This window comes from Anabrus simplex, chromosome 1 (assembly GCF_040414725.1).
Source record: "Anabrus simplex isolate iqAnaSimp1 chromosome 1, ASM4041472v1, whole genome shotgun sequence".
In the NCBI taxonomy this organism is placed as follows: Eukaryota; Metazoa; Arthropoda; class Insecta; order Orthoptera; family Tettigoniidae; genus Anabrus; species Anabrus simplex.
In genome coordinates this window covers 1,149,476,481-1,149,497,402 of record NC_090265.1, presented here as the reverse complement: position 1 = coordinate 1,149,497,402, position 20,922 = coordinate 1,149,476,481, and the positions used below count along the sequence as shown (strand labels likewise).

Below are 20,922 nucleotides of genomic sequence, written 5' to 3'. Positions count from 1 at the left end.
TTAATTAAGGTACAGCCCCGACATTTGCCTGGTGTGAAAATGGGAAACCACGGAAAACCATCTTCAGGGCTGCTGACAGTGGGGCTCAAACCCACCATCTCCCGATTACTGGATGATGGCCACACTTAAGCGACTGCAGCTATCGAGCTCGGTACCTACGTGATTAGAATTGAGGAGTTATGTGACTGTGAGATAGCGGCCCCGGTCTAGAAAGCCAAGAATAACGGCAGAGATGATTTGTCGTGCTGACCACACGACACCTCGTAATCTGCAGGCCTTCAGGCTAAGCAGCGGTCACTCGGTAGGCCAAGGCCCTTCAAGAGATATAGTGCCATGGGGTTTGTTTGGTTTTTGTACCTTGCTTTTTTACACTTTACCATGTTTATCCAATATCCAATTTGAGGAAATCACTGTATATGAGTTTTTAAACACCATGTAAGCATGTCTGCCGGATGTTGTTTGTGGGTTGTATTTTGTTAGTCTGAATGTGATAAGTTCTTATATGTATATTGCAATCTTATACATATAAAACAAACATATAATATATCAAATATATCATCTGTTCAATGAACAGGCAATTCAAACCATCAGCAATATGTGAGCATACCATACCACGACTTTCTACTATAATGTTGGTATTTGCGTTCATGTTCCAAGAGGCATATGTAGAGGACAATCAAGAATTGGTCCAAGTTGTTATATTTTTGGACATCAGGCTGACTCACACGAACAGCAAAAAATTAGCAGAAGTATAAAATTCTCTACATTTCAAAAATATCCAATTTGCATTAATGTGGCAGAAAATTAGGACAAACTCTCTATCCCAGAAACAAATATCATGTCATAACAGGTCTAATACTGATTCTGGGAAACATGGTATGGTGGTTAAGCACACAGCTTAAAGAAAAGGTCTATTTTCCTTATCATACAACATCAGATATCCCCAATCTGAAATACCTAGTAGTAAATATGAACAGAAATATGATCAAGACTACAGCCATCTTTTATGGCAATATATTACACATACCTGTAAACAACTTCACCAGGATTAATGGATAGTCCATCATCTCCTGTTACACCACCCGGCCCATCTACGCCCTTAGAGAAAGACGAAGGGTCCAAGCCTGAATCAACAGAATTACCAAACGCAGGTGTGAAGGACGAGGCAGTGGAAGCAACGCTACCATCTTCATTGTGAACTGCTGGCATAGCAGGAATCTCTTCCCATACCTGTGACATAAAAATCAGAACAAGTGCTAAGAAAATTAAGTTAACAATATAAAGGATGTTTCCAGAAGATTTAATCAAGCAAAACAATAAGGCTTCAATAAAAAAATAAGACTTATAATTCCAATTGGAATAAAGCATAATCGCAACTTCAGAAAGATGTTATAGTAAGGACACAGTATTACTTCATATAAGATTCTTTTGATTCTAAAGGATGTGCAGAACAAAATAGAATGGATACGACTAGAAGGGCATTTCCACCTGCCAATAACAAAAACATTTCACTAATAACAGATGGAAAGAAGAAGACACTTCCTTTGCAACAGAAGTGTGCTTCTACAGCATCCATTCTGCTACGGATTTCTGATAAGAAATTTAAAAAGATGTTATGCAACATCATGACCTAACAAGAAATCTAAATTTTTCTGACACAACCATAAAGGACCAAACATTCTGCTTAATGTTGCTTATTTGAAAGAAGATATTACCTTCTTAACAGACTGAATCTTCTTGTTGAGATCATCCGCAGGATGAGTGATCACAGACTGTACACCCTGAGGTATATGAATGGAGCGTGACAGTCCCATACTTTTGTTCTTTTTTTCATCATCGAGCTGGGATAGTTCTGAGTCAAACGTGAAGTCCAATTTCATGTCCACGCCATCCTCATTCTGTCAATATAAAATTATTGCATATTATGAAGGAACTATTACCAACATTATATTCAACAGCCTAAACTATGTTAATCCTACTTCATACCAATCACCATATAAAAAACAAATTCCCCAAATTTCCCAGTTTAAAATATGCATCATCTTGTACAAAGCTATTTTAAAGTATTTAATGTATGTATTCTATAGTATTGTTTCTAAAATATATTAAAAGACACAGTAGAAGTAATTTTCTCAGACTGATTTAGTTGTATAGTAAATTATCAATATACGAGAGGCAACAGAACTTCAGAAGTAGTAATAACGATTGCTGACCCTAAAAACTGGGAACCAAGACAGAAGGAAATTCAGAATTAAGAGGTAAAGGCTGAAAAGAGTTAACATACCCAATGAAGATGAAGGTTGAGAAGTCAAGTCAGCCAAATGGAGGAGTGTAGTTTAAGATACAGTACATGACAAACAAAGATATCATACACTATCAATTCGATTACTTGAATGCTAGAGGATATAAACTTAGAAGTAGTTCTGTTCTAAAATGGAAATTATAATACTGTATCTCAGTTCCCATAAAACTATAAGGTGGACATGTGATGCAACGAACATGATTTTAATTTATGTAACTTTGAACAATTTTCTTGATAAATTATTATCATGATTATCGGTCATATTGGACCGCTTTAGTTGTTCCATGTTCATTTTCTCTCTGAAGGTTTTACTATTCGGTTCTTGTGACCTGCCCAGCAGTTTTTCATTCATTCTGATCATAATTTTTACAATTTCTCTGAAATTACCAAAGCCCTTCTATGAATCGTTTCTGCTGAAAATTTATGTATTAAGAAGGGTGTTAATTTTATTCTTGTTCACTGCACCTGCTATCTTGAGGCCAACTGCTTTGGGATTTGCTGAATTTTGTGGATCCATTATCTACCCATATTGTTCCCAAGATTTCTCATCATCACTAGTTGAAGTAAAATCCAGTTTCCTGGCAGTTGCAAGATATGAAAGAAATATGAGATCCTCCTGATCTTTTCCTTCACTGTACTGGTGACAGGATCCTCTCTCGATAGACAGTTTCATCAGGAAGTTTTCACCAGATTCTTTGACCTGGTATATTATATTTATGCAAGTTTTGATGATTCTTTTTTCAGTTTTGAGAAGCTGAACATTTCTTTTGTTTTTAATTCGGAACAGGATTTCATAACTGCAGTTACGGTTTATAGTGTTGGATTTTAATGTCCGTTGACAGCCATTTCTTATGATATTATTATGTGCTCAAACGACCACCAGCTCTGTCGCAACCCCTTCTGTATTATCTGAAAGGGGATGACTAAGCCAGCTCGGGGAACCTCCAGCCCGCCCAAGGACATACCATGGCCCTTCCTCTGATGTTTCCTTCACCTAGTTTCTTTCCATGCGATTTCTGGAAGATACGACAGGAAAATTCCATCTCCAGCCGAACCCTGAATGTTCTAGTGGCCCAACATTGAGGTATAAATACAAGGCCCTGCGAGCGAGCTTTGTTGTAGTGCAGGAGACTATTCGCAATTTAAACCCCGTATTGAAAATCAATTGAAAGGAGAATAATAATATATTGTTTTCCACTTATTCAATATTTAACTAGCATACAAAATTAGGATTTCATCCTTATTGAATAATTTGGCAATAAAATAAGGATGAAATCCTAATTTTGTATGCTAGTTAAGTATTGAATAAGTGGAAAACAATATATTATTATACTCCCTTGTTGTGTCGAAGAGATCAGTCAGTGGGTGGGCTAGAGACAATGGAACAGAAGACTGTACTGTGTGTCTGTGTATTTCTGTGGACTGAGCCTCGGCGAGTCAACCAGGGAAGCCGCTATTGTGAGTGTGAAGATAATTGGATCTGTGTTAATGTTCGCCATTGTATTGTCCCGCGTTGAATACTGCTGAGCTGTTTTGTTGTTTACTGCATGCGACTGTGTGAATTACTGGACTGTCTGTTGAGTCGAACCAACAAACAGTCATCGTGTTTCGAGTGGCCTGTAGTCCTGTGTTCAGATCCAGCCAGCTATACACAGCTGCTGTATGAGGTGACTGAACTTGGGGCAGTCCAGCCTGTTGCCATACCTGCGGACACTTAATCCTTACTTTCACTTCCCCATGTGGTGGATAATTCTTTTCATGCAATGTAAACACTTGAAACAGACATGCCGGCAAATTCGGATGTTAGTTTTGCGACACAATAATACCTCATTAATTCAATGTCTTAGGAACGCAGAAAAGGGATTTCGAATTACGCGATTTTGAATTAACCAACAACCTGAAATTCAGAAATGACAACCTTTTGCTGCATCACAACATATTCTAATACCCATTACTGTATGCAATTAACATTGATTCACAGTTTAAAACTTTCAAATGTCATGAAAAAACTATTTCCAACAAGGTGCGTATACAGTATTCATTTACGCTAGCTCCGCTGTGCAAGTGCTTTATTCATTGGATTATTGTGTTGTACGAATTTTAGATGCCCTTAAAACAACGTGGCTTATCGAACTTTCTTATGACGAGGGGAGGAAGACTTTCGCTTCCGCCTGCATTGCAATACAGTGAAGTACCACAAGTCCGTTTGGGGTAGGCATTAAACAAAAAGAAAAATTCAGTTTCACCGGCACTGACAATATTGTTTGGTGCGTACAAACTGATTATAATAATGAGCCACACTTTTGCGGCAAATGTCGGCATCGTCAGTTTTCGCAGATTCCGCTTCTCACACACTGCCTGCTACGTGATATTGTAGTGTTCCTTAAAATGCTGAATACAAAAGAATTACGATTTCAATCGAAGCTCAACTATGAAACAAACTATAGACACACCGAAGTGAGTGAAAGTGCAGAAAGCTACCCCTGCACATTCCGAAGACGCGTTCTATCGTGACAGAGAAATTTTGCATTACTTTGTAAAATACCATTTTTTAATGTAAAGGCTGAATTGTTTTCCGTTTAAATATGACACATGGGGAGTTTACTTACATCTGCAGTTACACAAAGCATAATTGTACACTCAACATCGAAAAACTAGGTGAGGCTGGAGCTTGTTGCAAACCTTGATGACAATAAAACCCGCATCCCAATTTCGTGCCTCGAATTTTAAAAAAATATGCGGGGATTATTCACATGAATACAGTATATGTGTGTGTGTGCACTTATTGGGTCAGGAAAACGAAACACACCATGTTCGTTAGGTCCATCATCGTTGAACAGTTCTTCTGTATGACTTCCAGACCCTGAGTCTGTCAGTGATGTCAGTCACAATGAGGTTGTTCTTATCCACCAGAACATGATGCCCTCTTTTACGATATAACATACGGCACTCCTTTATTTTTTATTTTTTCGTAGATTAAAAGAGTCATTATTTTGTTGCAAGAATTCTACCTCTTGACATCTTTCTGTCACCCACTGTTCTTTCGCAGCCACAATCTTCCTCTTAATTTCTTTGTGCACTTGGTTGTATTTATTTATCTCTCGGTATTTCCATTTCCGCCGCTCATCCATGAGTTCTAGTAACTCATCCATCATCCACGGTTGTTTCTTGATCTTCTTATCACGTGTTAAATGTTGTTTCCCCGTGCCCGTTAGAATCTGTTTCATTTCTGTCCACAAGACTTCTATACCTGTTTATTTTATTGAAACCTTTAGATAGGTCATACTGAATCCTCTAATGAATCTCTTCATTCTTGATCTTGCTGATGTCTATCCACGCAGGTCTCATGGTCTTACGAACTGTCTTGAAGCGCAGTTGGATGCATGCCACCACAGGGTTATGGTCTGATCCGATGTCTACTCCAGGGTAGGTTTTAACTGATTTGCAACTGTTGCAGAAGTGCTGGTTCACCAGAATGAAATCAATCTGGTTTCGGACGATGTGTTCTGCGGTATCTTGAGGTGACTTCCAGGTGTAGAGTCGCCTGGCTGGTAGTTTGAACTAAGTATTAAGCACAAGATGTTCTTCCTGGCTGAAATGCACTAGCCGACTACCCCTCTCGTTTCTAAAGCCCAGACCAAATGGTCCGACTTGTGTTACTGACTCTGCCTTTTCCGATCTTCACATTGAAGTCATCTCATGTTTTTCAGTGATATCCAACACTCTTTTGACCTGAATGCAGAATTCCTCCACCTCAACATTGTCTTTGTCAGCTGAGGGTGCGTACACTTGTATGATGATGACATTGACTGGACTGGTCTGGAGCTGGAGTAGGGCTATTCTGTCTGAGTAAGGCACAAAGTTACAGCTTGCGACACGATAACAGCCACTCCTTGACAGTGATTGGTGTCGTCATTTCCAGCATAGTACACTCTGTGCCTGAATATAGCCCACTGTGCTGAACCTGGCCAACGCATATTGCTGATTAATAATAATGTTATTTGCTTTACGTCCCACTAACTACTTTTACAGTCTTCGGAGACGCCGAGGTGCCGGAATTTAGTCCCGCAGGAGTTCTTTTACGTGCCAGTAAATCTACCGACACGAGGCTGTCGTATTTGAGCAGCTTCAAATACCACCGGACTGAGCCAGGATCGAACCTGCCAAGTTGGGATCTGAGCCACTCAGCCCGGCATCTTGCTGATTACCAGGATGTCGAAGTGCATCCTCTTCATTTCGTGGATGGTATTACCAATCTTTCCTATTTCAAACATACTTCTTATATTCCATGTTGCAATCTTGATAGCTGACCCAAAGATCATAAGCGCCCTCTGACCATTTAAGATCTGCCGGGTACTGAGGGCCGTCTTTCTTGTGTTTTCAGCCATGTTGATTGCACTAGGAATAATTCATAATGCGGTGGTTTTCTGTTGCCTTCCGCATCACAAAATCACATCCGTACTGCTGTTCCAGCTCCGCATGTGACTACCTGATCTTGAGCCCTCTTTGGCCTCAAGTCAGTTCTGTTGAAGCAGCAGCCCTCCAACAAGATGGGTTCCAGTGGCATTTCCTCCACTGAGGGCCATCACCCTCCCTGGGGGCAGTTTCTCCTCCCGAAGCCGTTGACGTCATGGAGTCGCTGGCTGCATGGTCTACTCCGTTACCATGGCAGGAGAACCTAGCCAGACAGTTGGAAAGAAGGATAAAATGAAGATAAACATATTACAGATAAGATATCTCTTCAAAAAAAAAAAAAATCTTTTTGTATTTTCAAACATGTTTATATGAAGTACTTGCCCATGGACTTCGCACAGTACCAATCGTTAAAAGACATGATTCTCTGAGTTGTTATAATAATCTTGTCTCTTCAAACAAAATAAAAACAATAAATTAATATATACAATTTTCTTATGTTGTGGTGGGCAATTACATTCCATGTAATGGCACAGTGTTTTAGAACTTACAGTTCGCAATTGTTCCTGAAAAGCTGGATTAGGAGGCAGTTGTAATGATGGCAATATCATTAACGATAATAGAGATGCTCCTGATAGCGACTGTGAATGGAGGAAATTGGACGAGGAGGCATCATTCGAGGATTATGTAAATGTTTATGCTAACCTCCTCACTGTAGAAGCCATGACTATCTCAGAGATTGCTGGAAACGCACAAAGGGGTCTGAGTGAGGTCTGTAATAACAACGATACTGAAGAACCGCAGCATACTTCAGTGAACTTCAATGATGCTGTGAATGCTCTATGGACTACCATACATTCTGTGATGCATTGTAACCGTTCTGAGGAAATAATGGACTAGTTCATTCTGAAAAGTGACTCTTCCTCCCACTCTTTGTATTCTTTTTTCCCAATCTGGATGCATTTCTTTTGTGTTTATATTGTTTCATATTGCCATATGTACTTTGAAATATAACTCTGGCTTCATATTTAAAGAACTTCATTTAAACATTTTTCACATTGATACGTCTTTTTTCCCCTTCAGTCCCCAGGAAAATGTATGCACAAAATTTTACTGTAATGGATTTCAGTGGTACTTCCTCCTCTGTGAAAACCATCACTCCACCAAATGAGCTCATCCACCCCAACCCCTTGGGCGCCTTGGGGAGCCGAGTCAGATACCGCCGCCCAACAATCAGCATACACACACTGGCTGTATGGTCTACTCCATTATCGTAGAAGACTGAACATGCCCGACATTATTCTTGATAAATAATAAGACAATACTAATGGTTTTATGTTCCACTAACTAAATTTTTATGGTTTTTTGGCACGTCGAGGTGTTGCACTTTTATGTGCCAGTAAATCTACCAAGACGAGGCTGACTAATTTGAACACCTTCAAATAACACCAGACTGAGCCAGGATTGAACATGCCAAGTTGGGCTCAGAAGGCCAGCTACTCAGCCCGACTCTTGATAAATATTTGGTGATCTGAACATAATTGGCCATGAACCTTCTGTGAGAAGGCACCAAAAGTAAAAGAAATTGAAGTGTTAAAAACTGTAGAAGTGACTTCTTTGGGTTATTTTGTTTTTTCTTAATACAGTATTTACTCTTGTATTATATCCCTTCTTTTTTCCACTTTTACTGCCAAAAAATGTAGGGGGGAGGGGGGTTCCAATACGCAATAACCTCAAATTTTGTGCAGTGAACACATGACTTACAGGCTATAAATTATACATGTAAGCATTCTACACTATTCTTTAACGAACTTATGAATGTATACGAGTTATAACCGATCATTTTCACTGGAAGGCAGTATTTCTAAATGTAAAAACACAGTAAATGGTGAACACGACTTATAGGTCTACATATAAAGTAATTAAAACTTAGTTTTAGTTACTCATATCACGTTGTTTCATCTCGTAAATTCCTCTGATTAGGTTGACATCAGGAAGGGCATACGGCCTACGAAGATTCCTCTCACTTCATACTCGATCCCGTAGAGAAAAGGGATAACATTATCGTATTATCATATTATGCAATATTGATACAAAAATAATTTAATGGCCAGTCATTTGTGGTAGGCCTAAGTAAACCTAGTTACTGCTTTCACCTGAATTATCGTCTTCTGCCAGCAACTTCTCTGCTACCAGCAAGTCGTCTTTCCAAATAACACCATTTTCACTGTCATCTCGTCAGCCATGTATCGAGAGCACTGGAGGTCCTGTCTTTATTTTGAAACTTTCAAAATAGTTTCGTACAATCCAAACAATGAGAATCTATACCCAAATGGTTTCTTGAGATGGTCTCTGATATTCCCAGTTGGTGTATGTGTAGCATAAGCCACTCCTTCCGAATAAAGCCGTGCTGTAGAAACTAGAAAGTATGCCAAACCACCAGCTGCCTAGCGTATGTTATGAGTTGTACTTCCAAATGTAATACATAGTGACTGGAAGCGTTCTTTGGATAACTGCGGCTGTTGAAAGCCAAAGCCTTATTTTAAAGTATATTTCGTGCTTGTTTTCCACTTATCACATCAGGATTGACCTAAACAGCCGTAAACGAGATAAGAGAGACCGCATTGTTTAGGTTAGGTATGCTATCAAGTGCCCAGATAGGTATGTTGTCGAGTAAAACAATCGTTATGATTGGATTTTTAATCATGTTTTAAACATACTCCCCCCCCCCAAAAGTATACTGGCCTGAGTTACAAGGTATTAAATGATCACTTTATTAATGATCTCGCCTGCTATTTTAATAGCAACAGCCATGAATATTTCTTAACTAACGTAAACTAGTTTCCTCATCTCGAGGTGGTGCAGCTCTTTGTTGACAGGCCCCCAGTTAAAGGAAGTTGCATGTACCATTTTTACCGCCAAGCAACCTTCCTGCCATTCGTAGATCTCTGGCAATATGGTACCGGAAATCAAATTCAGGCTTCCGAGAACGGCAGCCAATTGTGCTAACCATTACGCTGGCGGACATTCTTAACTACAAAACACAGACATATATACATGACTGATGTTTGCTTGCAATACGCGGGTTGGATTCAAAGCTATTCACCTATTTGGGTGACGTCATCAGAGCTGCAGTAGGCCTATGCTACGGAGGTGGAACTTTTTTTAACTACGAAACAGGGAAGTACTGCATGACTTAGATGCGTTTTCATTGCATGGGTCATACGGACGAAACTATTCACAAATTTGTGTGATGTTATCGGAGCTGGAATAAGGCTTGTACCCGCTTCAAAGCGGAATCGTCGTTCTTCTCTGGGGGAGGGGGTCTTGTACGTGAAATTTATTATTTTCATTTTCTTTGTCCCGAAAAGCCAAGGGGCTCTAATACGCGAGGGGTTCTAATACACGACTAAATACGGTATATATCCATGATATACTAGAACACTGAAGATATTCAATACTTGTTAACGCCAAGTAAATATAGACTCAGAATGAATCTGTACGTCCATGTAGCAAAAATCCAATCTCTGATAATTTACTTAAAATATAATCAGCAATGAAACATTAATTCAGTGACAATGTTTTGAAATGAATTTAAAAATGTGAAAAAAAAAAAAAAAAAAACAACAACAAACATACATTTGCACGTTACAACGCACACCAAATAGACAAGTAGGCTCAATAAAGGGAACATCTCAGTTACAACATTTTTAGCTGGCAATACTACCTTGTTGAAACTTAATGGCATTTGGATAGGGTCATTCTTGTTCTCAGAACTCTTGTTCAAATCCGTGACTGACCCTGAATTTTTACTTGTAAATCCTAATTGTACATCTTCAACATCCTCACCAATCTTGCAGTCTGCAACAAAAATCAAACACAAAATTACTTATAGGAAACAGTGTACAAACATATAAATATAAATTAAAGGCCCAGAGCCAACAATGAGAAAAAGGAACAAAGAGATAAATACATCTGAATCCATCCCATTAGTTAGACGGAGTTAATTTCATTTACCAAATGGTTTAAGTTAAGCACACAAAAATTGAGAGATAGACATAAATACAATGACAAGTTAGTGCGAGAAGAATGAAGGAGAGATAGGGAGGTCAAGGAAAATCATTAACTTGTTCCCTGCTATTGTTGCACTGTTGAAATTAGGTTAGGTTAACACTAGCAAGTTATTGCAGGAAGTAACTTGCATGGAGCAACTTGCTGCACCAACTGAAAATCTAAATTCTTCAGCAAGCTGACTTGCAGGGGTTAGCAATTTCTTGGGCAAGACGCTTGCATCCAGTCTTGTGCTGGCAGTGTGAAGGACACGTCATGATCTTGCACAATAGAATAGAATAGAATAGAATAGAATAGAATAGAATAGAATAGAATAGAATAGAATATATTTATTTATCACCTATAGGATGTCCCAATTACAGATGATGTAATAGAAAATAAAAATAAAATAAAATAAATTAAACAATATACATACAAATATATGTACATATATACAAGTAGATATAAATCTTCACAGGGTTTCTACTGATTATTTACATAATTTACAAAATTATCACATTCCATCCTTGAGAAAAACTTTACAAATTGCAGTGGAAGGGTGGTTAAAAATGTCGAGTGACCCTTCCAGCTGATTTATTGTCCTAAGGGCTTGCATAAGCCAACAATTTTCATGCGCAACCGTCCTACATTCGGGCAGGTGGAATGTACATTTCTGCCTTGTTCGCTTGCTTGGAACATCTAGTGGGATCGACCCCAGTATAGCCGGACAGTCCACTTCATTCTTCAAGCATTTAATCGCTAACATTGCGTTCGCACATTTTCGGCGCTTTGCAAGCGTATTCATTCCAAGAATGTTTACAAATTCTTCATACCTGCTTGAAGAGAGTGGCATGCCCAGGAAGTCGAAACTAATCCACTTCATGAACCTTATCTGTACTCTCTCGAGATGGTGTATGTGGCCTTTCTGATACGGAAGCCACACCTCACAACCATACTCGAGACAGAGTCTCACCAGGGATCCCCATGTGTGGGGGTGGTAGAATAACCCCGACTGTATCCTCTGCCTGTCGTAAGAGGCGACTAAAAGGGGCCTCAGGGGCTCTGAACTTTGGAGCGTGGGTTGGCGAAAAAGGGATCCTGAGCTGAGTCTTGGCATTGCTTCCACTTACTTATGCCAGTCTCCTCACTTTGATCTATCCTATCCGACCTCTCTTGGTCAACTCTTGTTCTTTTCTGACCCCGACGCTATTAGGTTTGCGAGGCTAGGGAGTCTTTCATTTTCACGCCCGTTGTGGCCCTTGTCTTCCTTTGGCTGATTCCTTCATTTTTCGAAGTGTCAGATTCTTTCCATTTTTTCCCTCTGATTAGTGTTATATAGAGGATGGTTTCCTAGTTGTACTTCCTCTTAAAACAATAATCACCACCCACCACCACCGCTCACCAGGGAACAAAACAGAGTTTTGACACATGCAATATTACTGGAATCTTTACAATTCCTTTTGACAAATCTCAGGAGTCTGAAAGATTTGTTTATAATACCATCGATGTGCTTCTCAAAGGATTAGCCATTCCTGTTACTAAGAATTACACCTAGATCATTAAACTCCTCCACACAATTTAAATTTTCTTCACTGATTTTATATCTGTAAAATACAGGTGTTAATTTCTGAGTAAATGACATGACACCACACTTGAATTTATTCACTTTAAGGGACCACTTATCACACCACTCGCATATTTGCTTCAGATCCTCTTGTAGATAATCACCATCACTGTCTTCTACGACTTTGTATAGTTTTAAGTCATCAGCGTACAAGAGACATTCACTGCTCTGAACGACTGTAGTAATATCATTTAGGAAACAAATAGAATAGGCCCTAACAGTGATCCCTGTGGGACACCCGATGAAGGTTCATAGGGGGTAGAGATCAAACCCTCAGACTTGACATAACATATTTGTTTTGTCAAGTTGCTCTTTAGCCACTCGAAAATGCTCCCGGACACTCCATACGCTGACAACTTTCTCAACAAGGCTTCGTGTTGTAAAGAGTCGAAGGCTTTGGAAAAATCAGTATATATCACATCAACCTGTTCACCTTTGTCCAATGCATCGGAAATTGAAGGTAAATAAACTGCCAGATTGGTAACAGTTCACCTGCCTTTATCAAATCCATGCTGTGATGGATCTATCTACTGACTAAGAGAGTCATATAGGCGATTATATATGACTTTTTCCCCCACCTTCGATAAAAGTGAGAGCAGCACTACTGGTCTATATTTATCGAACAACACCTTATAATCTTTCTTAAATATAGGGATTACATAATATCTTTTCCAATCAGCTGGAAAACACCCACACTTAAATGATTTATTTATAATTTCACATAGTGGAATTGCCAGTTGGGAAGCACATTCATGGAGGACGAAGCCAGGTATATCGCCAGGCCTACGTGATTTGTTGATATCCACCGATGACAGGATCCGTCTCACTTCTACCACACAAGTTTGAATAGATACTTTCACAGATAGAATCCGATCCTATTTTGTGCAAGTGAAAGGCGCCAAGTTGGTAAGTAGGTTATCACATTCCACACATTTATTTCTCTGTATATTGTAATTTAATTTAGAAAACATAATTGAAGTCATGCCTGCAACACATTACTCAATGGTCCAATAAGGACACCAGTAAATTATTTCAAAAATCGAGAGCTACCCAGAAATTTGAGGCATTCATAGCAGTGAATTCAAAGACAGAATTAAGACACCCAATGATTTCAGTACCAATGCAGAGGACTTTATCAAGCCACTGAAGGACGTACTGAGAAAATGGCACAACCTGAAAACATTTTTCCCAGGAAGTGACGAAACTTGTACAATTAAAATTTGCCTCCTCAGAGACACCAGCCAAGTCTCAGTGACCATATTTTTCAGCTAAGAAATTCACAGCAACAATTTCAGACAAAGTATGTTCTTTAACAAAGGTAAAGTAATAATAATAATTTAATTATTTAAATTAATAGGTTTTTATTTGCTAGTTGCTTTACGTTGCACCGACACAGATAGGTCTTATAGCGACGATGGGACAGGGAAGGGCTAGGAGTGGGAAGGAAGCGACCATGGCCTTAATTAAGGTACAGCCCCAGCATTTGCCTGGTGTGAAAATGGGAAACCACGGAAAACCATTTTCAGGGCTGCCGACAGTGGGGTTCGAACCTACTATCTCCCGAATACTGGATACTGGCCGCACTTAAGTGACTGCAGCTATCGAGATCAGTAGTTATTATTTAAATTAATAATTATTTAATATTATTTTGTGCATCTGAAAGCAGAGGTAGATTCATTGTTTCCATTACAGAATATGAATTGCCATACCTGCATGTTGGGATGTCAATGTCCAGTGCACTGGATTTAGGGTTGTGATTTTATATGATTTTATGCCTGTGTTATTTAGGAGATGAGGTGAGTTTCGTTAGAGCAGGTCCCCCCAACTACTGGTATGTTAATTTTGAAAGTATCACTTAACGTAGCAGCATTTCGATGGGATTATTTATAAGCCGTTTCACCAAAGCAGCAGCTGCAGTTTTCGACAAAGAACTATCTGGGTACTGGCGCTGGAACATTTCACGCCAGAGGGTAGTAATACATATGACTAAAATGTGCCCACATGCTACAAATGTAAAGTTGCTAAAGCGTACAAAGTTTAAATATATGCATTAGAAAGTGAAATAATACCCTCTAGCAGTGTTTTACCGAACAGATTTGTATCTCTGTTGTTTACTGCGGGTAGGAGAAAATAATCGTAATCTATAATCTTCATTTCCGTATTGACGAACTACACAACTAGAAATAGGAAAGGATTTCCACCTATCAATACTTGTTTATTGCACTTATTATGCTACAGGACCGGTTTCAACCCTTTACATAAGGTCAAACTCAGCTGAACCATGCATACATATCTATGTGATGAAGCTATGATTAAGATAGCATTGTCAAAGGAATGTCATACGATAATAAACATTACAGTAGGTAACATCCAAATGGGACATGTCGTCACGTGAACTGGCATATAAGTCACTATGTACAACAATGCATTGTATGTCTAAAATAGTATGTTTAAGATCTTAAAATTAGTTGATAAAACATATCTCACTTAAAACTAACACATATATATATATATCTGTACAAGATGAATACAATATATGGGAGCACTTCATGCACATGAACGTTCGTATCTTGCTTGTTAGCTGACTCCCGTGTTCAAGTCTTATTTACACAGTTGTACACTCAGCTGCTGTTCCTGGAGTTTAAATAGCTTCATCACATAGATATGTATGCATGGTTCAGCTGAGGATGACCTTATGTAAAGGGTCGAAACCGGTCCTGTAACATAATAAGTGCAATAAACAAGTATTGATAGGGGGAAATCCTTTCCTATTTCTAATTGGTTAGGAGAAAATCATACAGAAACTTTGTCAGATGGCACATTTTCAATTCATTCTATTCTCCACAGGTAGGATGCTCAAAAGAGGAAAAGGCCAACTTCCTTGATAACTTGGAAGAACACGAGTATGACAATCTAATTGTAATGGGTGATTTTAATTCACAAGCTGGCTCACAACGAACAGGATATGAATTCACACTGGGCCCTCATGGAATGGGAAACAGAAATGAAGAGGGGGAATATATGCTAGAAGATGTATGCATGAGAAACAACCTGATAGTGAGTAACACTTGGTTGAAGAAAAGTGACTCTCATAAAATCAAAAGATATAGCTGGGATGATAAAATACTGTAGGTACAGTAATAGATTATATTGTGATAGATCAAAATATATGGAAAGATGTCAATGATACCAAAGTGAAGACCTCGGTGGAGACCATAGACTGTTGGTTGCAGTTATTGCAGAGAAAAGACCTCCCGAAGTCTGTAACAAAAGAGACCCAAAAAATAAAAACTTGGCGACTAACCAAGCCAAGTGTAAAGGAAGAATTCAGGAAAGGTGTCTGCAGGTTGTTGCCGAGAGAAGAACTGAAATTGTTAGATGGCGAATTGAATACTCTAAAGAAGGTTGTGGTTGGTACAACAGAAACAGTACGTGGACGTTAGAGTCAAAGAAAACCTAAAGACACTGCTTGGTGGAATGATGATATTAAAAAGGCTATCAATGACAGAAAATGTGCAAGAAGATCCTTATACCAAGCAAGAACACGGGGAGATAAACAAGAAATAGAGGAGAAGCTGTCACTTTACAGAAAGAAAAAATTAGAGGTCAAACAGTTGGTTGTAGCTGAAAAGCAGAAATGCAAGGAAGATCCGGCTACCAAAATAACGTGGGATGGAAACAAAAGTGTTATACAGTATTGTAACGTGTTGGCGGGGTAAATAAGTAAATAAATTAGTACAGAACCTGATAGTATCCTATTCCTAAGATTTATTAGCTAAGCACTACAATTACAGATTTACACACACAGACGATAGCCGAGCCACAAGTTAAACAAGCACACTTACACACTTTCATGGTTTGACATCAGGACAAATATTTTAGGTTCCCTATGGGAATCAACATCTACATCACACACAGAGAAATAGATTTACAGTACGCTCCCTCAGCCACTCAGTCACACTCGTTAGCGCTGTCACGGTCCACGGCCTACACGTCAGTCTCGCAGGTCGGGATATATCTGCTGTTCACTCCATCCGTCGAACTCTGTTCGCAGTCCGCACACGTCGGTACCCAGTGTTCCCTTCGCGCTGCTCCAGAACACCCCAGTTTCTCCTCCAGCAGCCAGCCTCAAGGGAATTAAAAAAAAAAAAAAAAAAAAAAAAACAAACCACACACGCACACGCACACACATCAGGGAAACAGAAACGAGCCCTCAGCTGCAACAGGCAAATGCTCCATCAGGCTGCACTCTCCCAGGCCATCACTGATTGTGCTCCAGCGAACTCACTCTCGCTCACTCTTACTCACTAACTCCATCTTGCACTCTCATTCTGAATGACTCACTCCAAGTTACTCCTCTCCTTATATACTCGCTCTGGGCCTTCCAGAACAGTCCGGATGCTAGATGTATCCAGGAACCTCGCGAGATATAAGACACCAGATTAATCTTCCAGTTGTTTCCGTAGACCTCTGCTGCGGGACCGCGGGCGGACGCGAGAGTGGCTGGCCTAGTACTAAATGTTGCTCGTGATTGGCGCACTCGAGCATAAGGGGGGTGGGGCCGATACGATGACGCCCCGGGTGCGTAGCGACTTGGCATGGCGGACGCTATAACCATTACAGTATTGTTAAGATCAGAAGAACTCAAAATGAATCTATCCAATCTGTAGAACTTCCAAATGGTGAGGTGACTAGGGATAAGACCACAATATTACAAGAGTTCCAAAGGCACTCTGAAACTTTGCTGAACTGTTATGAAAATGTTACTCTATTAGATGACAAACCTTATGATTTGACATGGCTGGAAGTAGAGACAGCAATATCTAAGCTGAAAAACAACACATCAACTGATCAGGTGATTAAGTATTGAGATGATCAAACCACTAGGAGAGGTTGGACAACAGTGGATGTACAGGGTACTAAACAGAATCTGAAAAGAGAATGTAATACCCAATGACTGAAAGCAAGGAGTCATCATCCCATTGTTGAGAAAAGGTGATAGAAAGAAATGTACCAACTACAGAGATATAACTCTGCTGTCACATGGCCTAAAATCTATGAATCCATCCTTGAGAACAGGATCAGAAAATATGTTGAACCTACACTTGAGAAGGAACAACATGGATTTAGACCTCATAGATCAACTATAGACCTCATTTCTGCCACCAGAATGCTCTATGAGAAGTATTGGGAGAAAGGTAAAACACTCATAACTGTTTTTCTGGACATCGAGAAAGCAATTGACCATGTGCCACGCAGGCATATATGGGATGGGAATGTTAGAGACATAAGAAAATGCCCGTTGACATCTTAGCACGAGTACAACGATTATATGATGAAATTAAGTGTTGTGTCCAGGTCCAGGTTAGTTCAAAACGAAGAGTGGAGTCCAACAAGGAAGTTGAAATTCACCACTTCTCTTCATAATCATAATGGATGAAGTTTTAAAAGCGGTTAAAAGGAAGGATCCTACAACTAAATGCCCTGGCTTTTGCTGATGATGTAATGGTACGGGGTGAGACAGAAAGGAAGTACAATCTAGATTGGATCTCTGGCATGAAGCTTCTACAACCTTAGGTCTCAAAATCAGCAAAACGAAGACAGTTGGCTCAGTGATGATTAGAAACTCTCCAACTGTTCATCTAAGAATTGGAGATAAGGAGATGGATATTGTAAACAACTTACAGTATTTAGGTAGTGTTCTGTCATCAGACAATACCATACATCAAGAGATTAGCAACAGAATACAGAAAGCTTCCAAATTCTATCACGCTGTACGTCAAATACTTTGGGATGAAACATTTCCATTAGTTTCCAAGATCAGCTTGTACAAAATATATGTAGGTGCTTTGAAAAATTCTCGGAATGTACTAGAATTATCTTACCTTGCTGGAACTGCTTTTATTTTTTTCATAGTCTCCCTGTAGACTAATGCATTTGGTCCAGCGATGTTCCAATGCCTTGATCCCATCTCGAGAATGAGATTCCTCCAGGCCTGCAAAATACCTCTCCAATTCGACTGTCAGTTCTTTCCTTGTAGAAAATCTCCGTCCAACGAGGAAAATTTTCAGCTTGGGGAATAGATGAAAGTCTGATGGTGCCAAATCAGGTGAATAAGGTGGATGTGGCAACATTTCGTACCCCAGTTCATGAAGTTTTGCCATGGCAATAAGACTTGTGTGCGGCAGAGCGCTGTCCTGATGAAAGATGACCTTTTTCCTTGCCAAACCAGGCCTTGTTTCGCGTATCTTTTCCTGTAGTTGGTCTAGGAGGTTTGCATAGTATTGCCCCGTAATTGTTTGGCCAGTAGGAAGATAATCTATCAGCAGAATGCCTTTTGCATCCCAGAAAACTGAGGCCATGACCCTTCCGACCGAACGCACTGCCTGTGCTTTCTTTGGTGGTGGTGAATCAGCATGTTTCCACTGCTCTGACTGTTTTGTCTCTGGGGTATAGTAGTGGACCCAAAATTCATCTGTAGTCACAAACCGGCACAAAAAATCTTGTTGGTTGCACTGAAAACGGGCCAGACTTTGTTTGGACATTTCCAATCTGATGCGTTTATTGTCCAATGTCAAGAGCTGCGGCACCCATTTTGCCGATAATTTTTTCATAGTAATAAATTATTATATTTAAAAAACCACCTTTCCAATACACAAAATCCTTATATTTAGGATGAAACCATTTAATTACAAATTGGACATGTTTCGTTCAATCTTAGTGAGCATCATCAGCCATAGATAACATAAATCATTGGTGGGTCAGGGCCCTGATCCTGGTGTATATCACAAAAGAATGTCTAATATACATTGATAAAAATATATGAATTTAACACTTTAAAAATAATCAATAAGATTATGTGTGTCTATTAAAACAAAAATTGATCATTAAAATTGCTTAAAATGTAAAATGCAATGGATGACTTAAAATGTTAAGATAGTATGTAGTGATTAGATGTTCTTAAAAATCGTTGTCCATTATATCTATGCTCGATTGTATTAGACTGTTTATGATAAAAACAGTTTTTCATATCAGGGTGAGCTCTATACTGTTGTTTTGATGCTGTTTCTTAAGAATAATCATGAGGAGGAATGCTGAAATCACATATGATGGTTGAAAAACGAAGTTCACTGATGATAAAACGTCGTCTAGATCGGCGTAAATTAGCCTTTATGGGATTCCTCGCGTTGTTCGAATCTCAGTATTTTCCATTCATATATTGCTAAGAAGGGTCCCATACACAAATCTTTCATACCCAAAGTTTTTCTGCCAGAGGTACACTGGTTTAGAAATTATCAGCACAGAGGATACGACCTTAATTTTAAAATCTACTTAGGCTGAAAATAGTGGAGGGACGAGGAAAGCAGTAAAATCAAACTCATGTTTACAAGTGGGAGTTTGCAGAGTGCAGCGGAAAGCAAGGAGTAACTTTTATCACGAGGAGAGAGCAAAGCAGAGCATTCAAAATTGATTTCACTGTTCTTATACCTTGGATACAATATGGATATCGTAATGGGTGCTGTTTAAATTCATAATGCTCGGATGGACCAGAAGAATGTACTACACCATAATCGCTTTGTTTTAGTCAAACAATGGGATGCAGTTGCCGCAGAGATGGAAACAAGTATATTGAGGTACTAGAGTACTGTAGTAGCCTTTAAATGATTTTACATGTGCCATTAATTTACGACCTTAATATAATAATGGACAAACTCTTCTAATTCCAATAGAATAAATTTTAATTACTTGGTCTTCTATGATAGTTAAAAGTTTGGAAGGTTTCAAATCATGCAACAATAACTGGTAGCTGTATCCATATTTATAAAATAGGAGTTGTTAGTATAGCAAATACAGCATCGTTCTATTATTATTATATTATTATTATTATTATTATTATTATTATTATTAACTCTGTAACAATGGGCATTGAAATTGCCTACACGCACTTACTAGACGAGCTCCAGTGGGGGTGTTCAAATTTAAATTGCACTTATGTACGTATTTTCCTTGTTTATTGCTAAACAAGGATGAAAATAACATGACAAAGCAATACATGTAACGGTGTTATTACTGCAGTGAAGAAAATTTGTGTCCTCATTCGTGTACTTATCAGGTACACCGTCAAATGTGGTGAGTTGCATGTATCGTTTAACCACATACACGATACAGGGAGCTGGAGCACAAGGCATACAATGGTTGTATAGAGCACCTTCTGTCATCTGGGAAGAGAACAGAATACCAGAGGACTGGATGAATCATCATCCCCTTGTATAAAAAAGGAAACAGTAAGAAATGTGGAAATTACAGGGGCATCACTCTACTTTCTCACTGAAAACTCTGGAGAAAATAATTGAAAGACGACTCAGGACACTAGTAGAACTGTTACTGGAAGAGGGGCAACATGGCTTCTGGAAAAACCGATTATTACAGACCTCATATCTGCTGTCAGAATACTAACAGGGAAGCACTGAGAATATGGAAAGAACTTAGTGATGGATTTTATGGACATTGAGAAGGCCTGCAACAGTGTCCC

General features: G+C 39.2%; 1 protein-coding gene across 4 annotated transcripts in view; it reads right to left on the bottom strand.

Annotated features, from left to right (window-relative positions):
* The window catches only part of LOC136858113 (protein PRRC2C), a 708,190-nt gene that overhangs the window by 176,352 nt on the left and 510,916 nt on the right, over window positions 1-20,922 (bottom strand). For all 4 annotated transcript variants that reach the window (XM_067137420.2, XM_067137417.2, XM_067137419.2 and 1 more), the window contains exons 26-28: window positions 10,443-10,576; window positions 1,716-1,898; window positions 1,028-1,230 (exon numbers count right to left, since the gene is read on the bottom strand). In XM_067137420.2, the coding sequence (XP_066993521.2) occupies window positions 1,028-1,230; window positions 1,716-1,898; window positions 10,443-10,576 (520 nt within the window). The remainder of the gene's footprint in view (window positions 1-1,027; window positions 1,231-1,715; window positions 1,899-10,442; window positions 10,577-20,922) is intronic.